Here is a 7,292-nt window from a genome sequence, read left to right as displayed (position 1 = left end):
CCCCCCCCCCCCCCCCTTCATTTATTCCCAAAGACAATGTGACATGATTCGGAGTTGCCGCTAGTGATGTGCGGATCGATCTTTCTATATCGATATCGATATTTCTGATACCAGCGTTTCCTGCTCTAGGGTCAATACTCATATAAAAGGATCGATATCTAAACACAGTCATTTGGAGTGAGTGTGTTTTATCACAAGTATCTTACTGTCACCAGGATGGTGTAATTATACTCGGTTGATAGGAACCACTTCTCCTTCCACCTGTCTAAATAATGCTTGCGCTACGGCTCTGTGATGGAGCGGAGCTTCTTTTAGTTGAGCCGCTGCAGCCCTTTACATTTCCTGCGATTGAATACTGACTATGGCTGACTGTAAAAGCAGTCACGTCTGGCTGTATTTTAGCTGTGAAGGTAATAATGACGCTGCGTGTGATATGTGACAGTGAAATACTTTGGCAACACCGCAAACTTCGCTAAACTTCTGAGATTAAGTCAAAATAATATAATAATAATAATATGATGTTATTAAGCGTTTATTTTTATTATAATTAAAGAATATGGCAGTAGTTTGATGTCTTGTCATTATGCAGCTATTATTTGGAATTGGTAAGCCTACAGCCTGCTCTTCGTTTCCCTCATAAATACAGAAACGGGAGGAGGAGGAGGTCACATAAAACTAGAAATAAAATATATAAAAAGTATTGGTATTGGTATCGGTATCGGCAAAACCAGCCTGGGTATTACTTGGTATTATACTGTATAGGAATAAAGTGGCATTGCACATCACTAGTTGGAGCACCTCCACAGCATGGATGGACATGAAACTCTCCCGGGGTTGTATAATGAGTACAAAAGATTGACTGTGTTTGAAAAGATCTGGTGTTTTAATGAAAAGCCGAAGCCTGTGTTCATAAAAACTTTCAAGGGAGAAGTTAACGATGAATTCCTTGGTGCACTTTGGCAAGAAACATCCAATTACACATCAGAAGTGAAAGACAAATATTAAGCTGTTGGAAAAACTGTTTTTTAAATCTGCAGTTTATTTTACTTTCCTTTTGGATTCTTAAGAGTGGTATCTATCTTCTCATCAAAATTTTACTTAGACAGCAAATACGCATATTTCCAAGCGCTGTCCTGTTCATTTCAAATGGAATGTGATAATTGAACAACTGGTTTTACTAAGTGTAGTTCCCAAAATGTCTAACTATTCCTTTGAGTACATTTTATACATCAATAGTTTTTTGTGTCATTTGAGCACAAGGGCTTACTGTGAACAAATGCAGATGAAAACAATAAGAAGAATGAGGAAGATGAGCCCAGTGATGATACAGGCGATTATGATTTGTCGTTTCTCTCCTATCCGCGAGTCCAGGTCCACATATTCACACCTGGCACCAATGTAACCATGCAGACACCTTAAAGAAAGAAAGAAAAAAAATGACTCATGACATTGCCTTGTCTGCTTACCTACATATGTTTGGACTAAACCTGCAGAACTTTAGTCTCCCCTTTCTGAGAGTGAGAGTAATTGTCAGCCTTGCAATGGAATAGCAATTGTCAATCGTGCCTATGACATACAGGCTTTGCCATAGTTGCTGCTGTTGCTACAGTTGCTCCCCCCCTTCAGCTCTGGCAAATCATTCATTGCTAGTTGGCATAAAACACATCACTTTGCCAGTGCAGAAATGTCACCAATAACCCCATACTCAAAAAAACTCATACAGTAACAGACACAAACAGCTAAACTGCCATCTGTTATGTTTTCCTCTGCCTTTGCTGTCAAGCTCCTAACTTTGCATTTCTCCTTCCCGTCCTTTTTACAGCTACAGCTGTCTTTCTTTTCTCAATTTTCTCAATCATGATTATTATCTCTACGCCGCTCACCTACAAGACGGTGCCTTCTGCTCTTTAATGTAACGACAGTCCCCGTGGATGCAGTAGTTTGTTAGTTCCTCTGGACATTTTGAGAAGTGACCATTCAGTGTGTCTGCTGGAGAAAAGAAATGACAGTATTTTACATTTGTTTCAGAATGAAGGTGTTCAAAAACATTTCGGTGAAAGTTCACAGTATACTAATAAACAGCGAAAGGTAGGTGCTTCTTATATTGTTAGATATTTTGGGAAACATTCAACTCTCCTTGCTGAGAGTTAGATGAGAAGATTGAGACCACTGTGCTGTTGTTGGCTGGTTAGCTTAGCTTAGCTTAATTTAGCATTAAGAATTGAAACAGGGAAACAGCTTGCGTAGGGTCTGTCTGAAGGTAACAAAATCCAACAACAAGCACCTCTTAACCTCACTAAGAGTGATAACATGTCATAACACAGTTTTCTCCTGTTGCATGAATCTTCTCAAATAACTTTCAAATCAAGAAAGTGATAACGCTTATTTCCCAAAATACTATTTCTGTAGCTGTCACGTTCTGCCAGCTTACTTCTTTGACTTACGTGCTCACCTTCTAGCATGACCTGATATATAAATAGACTGTTTGCAATACGATCCAGAGAGGAGTCCTTATTAATCATTGCCAGGAAAAGCTTAGCGTCATCATGGTCTCATTAACCACGTGTCTCAATTAATAGCATTCTTTACTAAATGAAACACATGCTAAGGTGGGATATAGTTACAACACAATTCCCAGCCTTGCTCACACACACATACACACACACACACACTATTACACACCATTACACACCCTAACACAGCTGCTAGGAAGCCATAATGCTTAACTTCCAGTTCCACATAGTGCTTTTTATACAACAGGTTGCCACTATCTTTACAACCCATTCCCACGAGATTGTCTTTGAAAATGAGCTTGTAAAAGAATACTGCCATTCAGGTGACATCAGTGAGAGCGCCTCAGTTGTTAGCTGAAACATGAGGTCCGGCTTGCTGCCATGACCTCATTGTAGAAAAGAAAAATATCCAGTTACAACATTCAAAGATTAATATGTTGGAAAACACGTTTATTGGCTTTCATGAAGAGAGTTAGCTTAGACGAGAACATTGATGTCACTCCTATGCTTGCTATTTTTGAAGTTAAAGCCAGAAGTTGCCTAGTTTAGCTTAGCGTAACTCTGGAAACAACTAGCTTGGAAAGGAATAAAAACATCACCTACGCCAACTAATTAATGTGTTATATCTTTCTATATTGTTGAGTGATGTTTACCGCTGTGTCCAGTCTTGCTGGTTGTAGCACCTTCAGATTTAGCTTAGAGAGTGGTATCAATCTTAAAAAGTTGCTCTCTGCAAGAAATCAAAGAATCATGTGTCTAAACATTTAGATTTTAAAAAGTGAATTGTCAGAAAGCAGACATATTGTTGTTTTCGCCTCTGATGCTGTCAAACAAAGAAAAAGATATGTTTTGGAAACAAAATCAGAAACATGTTTGCCTTAGTGTAATGGTGAATAACAGTGAAAATAGGCCTAAACACACAAATCCTGTGAAAGTAGGAGTGTTTGCATGTTTACAACCACATCTGTGCTTTGCCCATTCTTCCATTAAAAACTCAAAGCAACCATTTATGACACGCGCAAAGGGAGCCGCCCTCGCCTCTTGTGCATGATCAACTGTACCTGTGCAATTGTCTCTGTTGCCATGGCGATGACAGTGGGACACAGTCCGATTGGCAGACTCGTCGGTGGCGTTCCATTCTGCCAGGGAGTATTTGCATAAGGCCAGAGCTGCAGCCAGAAACACAAACAAAAAGACAATCAAACACGTACACACTCACAACAAACTATGCACGTGCACAATATGCAAACATTTGAAGCAGATTTGCACATTCCACCTACAGTGTATTATCTACGTTAGAGACGACAGGAGGGTCAAAAACACAGGATCACAAGTTAATGGCGATAGCTGCTGAGTCATGATGCCAGCCAGCCTTATAGGGTTGGAGAAAGTGGCATTTTCTCTCGGTCACGCCCACTTCTGTTGCTCAGACACACACACACACACACACACACACACACACACACACTGCTCTAAACTAAAAACTGCCCTGGTCACTCTTAAGATCAGTTTTAATTACTTAAATTTGACCACAGTCTGTGAAAACCTAAACAAATAGTCCTACTGAATGAGGGTTTTACAATGAGTTGCCAAATGGCATATTTTCATTCCATATTAGGGAAGCCTGTTTTGACAATGATTAGTAATTACAGTGGATCTATTGCTGATTTATGAACTCCTCATTCAATAATTAACCAACATTGAATCTGCTGTACAAATATAACTCAGTAGGGAGAGCACTGTCTTCAAACCTGCTTTGGCTGCAAGGCACATGGATGTGTGCCTTCAGTCAAAACAATATGGAATTTATTCATCCAGTGGCATTTGTAACATGATATAGTTGACAACAGGAATGTAAATGTGTTTGTCTGAAGTTGCCAAAAGCTTATCCTAAAGCAAGCCTTCTGTTTGCAACCAATAAGTAGGGAAGGTGAACACTGAAAGGTATAAAATAACTATAAATCTTACCTGTTGCTATTCCTAGATAGAGTCTGTATGCCTTGGCCATCTCCTCACTTGATAAAAGAGCTCATCCGACACATGAAAGTTCAGCGTCATTGACAAATGGGAGTGAAACTGAATCGATCCTTTCTCGGAGGTCAATGGCTTTTGAAACAAGGGTGCAAGTTCCCCAACTGTGTGTTGTATTGTGGTCCTTCATTGATGGCAGCAAGGTTCATAGTCATCCAGGAAAGCTTGAGGTTATGACCAAAGCAGAGACACACACACACAGCTCAAAGTGCCTCCATGGACTCCAACTGAACTGCACCACAGTTGAGTGAGGTTAGAAAACAGGGGGGTGGCACTGAAATCCAACTCTGCTCTCTGCTCCCGCCCACACCTTTAAAGGAAAATACGACTCCATTGAAATACTCAGGTTATTTCCGCATCAAACAACAACTGCTCCTTTATAGCTGGGTTTCCTTTTCTTAAGAATGAAGTGACAGGTGGAATGTTCATTGACAAGGACAGCAGCTTGTTAAACAGCATGTCACTGATATTACAAAATGTGTATTTTTCATTGCATTGGAGGAACATGCCAACATAGTACTTGTTTTGCAGGTTCCCTGGGCCAACAGAAAGTAGATCAATGTAGGAAGACTGACAAAACCAGCCAATCCACCCCTCACTGCCCCATCTCCATAAACAGCCAGCCAGTAGAAATTGTTCAGCTTCATGTACCTTGGCATCTCTGTGGACAATAAACTGAGTTTTGATCACCACATCAAAGACATCCACAGACGCTGTCCACAAAGACTTTTTGTCATACGTAAACTCAGGACTCTCTCAGTCAAACCACACCAACTGCTTCTCCTGTACCTTAGTATCATTGAACCCATCCTCTTGTACTGTGCTACCTGCTGCTTCACCATGCTCTCTCTCACCAATAGGAATAAGCTTCTTAAAATCACTAACACCTCCTCCAAAATAATAGGTCTCCCCACTCCCAACCTGCCAGCCCTCATTAATACTGCCAGTGCTCGTAGAGCAAGTACAAAATCCCAGCAGCCCTCTCTACTCATGCTTCACCCTTCTCCAATCTGGCCGTAGATACAGACAGCTGCTCTAGGCTTTGGAAAAAAGCGTCAGCTAAATGAATAAATGTAATGTAATATGTATACTATGTGTTGTTTGTGTGCAGAATTCATGGTGAAGGTGTTCTTTGTACAGATTGTGAAAACAAATTTCCTCCACTGAGGACAAAAAAGAATGAATCTAAATGAAATACACTGCAGCAACATCTGCACTTCTTAATGGTGCCGACTCCTGCAGAGTATGAATCAACAATCAAAAAAATTGAATGGGAAAAGTTCAAATAGCTACAACTAATACCTGTACTTTACTTAAGTATTTCCATTTTATACTTCACTACTGATCAGTAAAAATTGTACTTTCAGGTCAGTCTACATTTTGATGAATGAACAAACACCCTCTGGAGAGTCTCAGTTGTCTAGATACCTGGAAACAGACCCCACACAACGGTGATGGCATGTAGTTTGCTGAACAAACAATCTTTCCAACAGTGTAGTTAAAACCAAGATATCAAGGTCACAAAGAGGCTTTTCTCTAAACTCTTCTTAACAAAACAACAGAATCTAGCTTACATCCAGCATATCAAGGAAATGAGACATCCCAAGGTCTGATGATAATCTTTCCGACTAGACAGCAAACCTCCTCACATTCCTGGCAGAGAAGGTAAAAGGCCAGCGTCAGATAACCATGGCAATGCAGAATATCCTGCATTTGTACCTAAAATTAAAACTTTCTACCACAACTACATTTCAGAGGGAATAGTTGTACTTTTTTCTCCACTACATTTATCGGACAGCTGCAGTAACAAATTCCTTTCCAAATTAACAAATGATAATCTTATAAAAGATAAAGCATTGTCACAGATTTAACCACCCAACAGCTTAAGAAATTAAAATATGCTCCACTTCAGCGAGCTACTACCGTAAAATGTAATGCATCAGTGATAAAGATCTTACTATAAAATAAAATATGTAATAGTATAACATTCACATGAACAATGTTTTCTAAATTAATATTATTTAGAAAAGATCACTTTTACTACTTCTTCTACCACTGCCTAATATTTCTGTTCTGACCAGCAGATGGCATATGTTGACACATTCCCTCAATAATTAAATGCATATTGTTTACATTTATATTTATAATATGTATTATATATATACATATACATATATATGTATATATATATATATATATATATATAATTGTACTCTTGGTTTCTGCTTTCACCATTGATTTATTCCGAACCTGCGTATGTCCAGCCCGATAACATGCACTGAGACAACACAACAGTTATGGTCAGGTTTATAATTAAACCAACCTCTCTCATGCCTTTCCTGTGATTTAATCTGCTTATGAGAAACAGGCCACTTATGTGAGACAGGAAAGAACATGAAAAAAGAGAAACAGTGTTTGTATGCCATGCCAAAAAAGCTGTGCACGGATTTGTTTAATTTGCACATGGATGCAATAGCAAAAGAGAAAACTGCAAAGACAGGAACCAAAATGAAATCTATCTAGATATGTATGTACTGCATCTACCCCTGTGAGCTGCCCAGTACTTACCACACAGATAGCTTTATTTTCCTCTGCTGGTCCAGGGGAAGCGATTTTGAATGGGTTGACATGCACTACCTGTGCACTTTTATAGAGCGACAGCATAGCAAAATGTTGATGATGGATGTTGGCATCACCTCATCTCCTGCAGGGCAATCTGAAGCTCCTGATAGTGATGGGAAAGCAGGA

General features: G+C 39.5%; 1 protein-coding gene across 2 annotated transcripts in view; it reads right to left on the bottom strand.

Annotated features, from left to right (window-relative positions):
* Positions 1-4,778, bottom strand: part of btc (betacellulin, epidermal growth factor family member) — a 6,463-nt gene extending 1,685 nt beyond the window's left edge. Inside the window, exons 1-4 of one of the 2 annotated variants that reach the window (XM_046067476.1) lie at positions 4,482-4,778; positions 3,575-3,682; positions 1,884-1,986; positions 1,268-1,414 (exon numbers count right to left, since the gene is read on the bottom strand). In XM_046067476.1, the coding sequence (XP_045923432.1) occupies positions 1,268-1,414; positions 1,884-1,986; positions 3,575-3,682; positions 4,482-4,521 (398 nt within the window). In that variant the 5' untranslated portion in view covers positions 4,522-4,778. Of the gene's footprint in view, positions 1-1,267; positions 1,415-1,883; positions 1,990-3,574; positions 3,683-4,481 lie in introns of both variants that reach the window. The other variant, XM_046067475.1, reaches the window with a different exon arrangement.
* Between the last annotated feature and the right edge of the window lie 2,514 nt (positions 4,779-7,292).

This window comes from Micropterus dolomieu, linkage group LG13 (assembly GCF_021292245.1).
Source record: "Micropterus dolomieu isolate WLL.071019.BEF.003 ecotype Adirondacks linkage group LG13, ASM2129224v1, whole genome shotgun sequence".
NCBI classification, from domain to species: domain Eukaryota; kingdom Metazoa; phylum Chordata; class Actinopteri; order Centrarchiformes; family Centrarchidae; genus Micropterus; species Micropterus dolomieu.
Note: the sequence above shows the minus strand (reverse complement) of the source record. Positions and strands in the feature narration are given on the sequence as shown.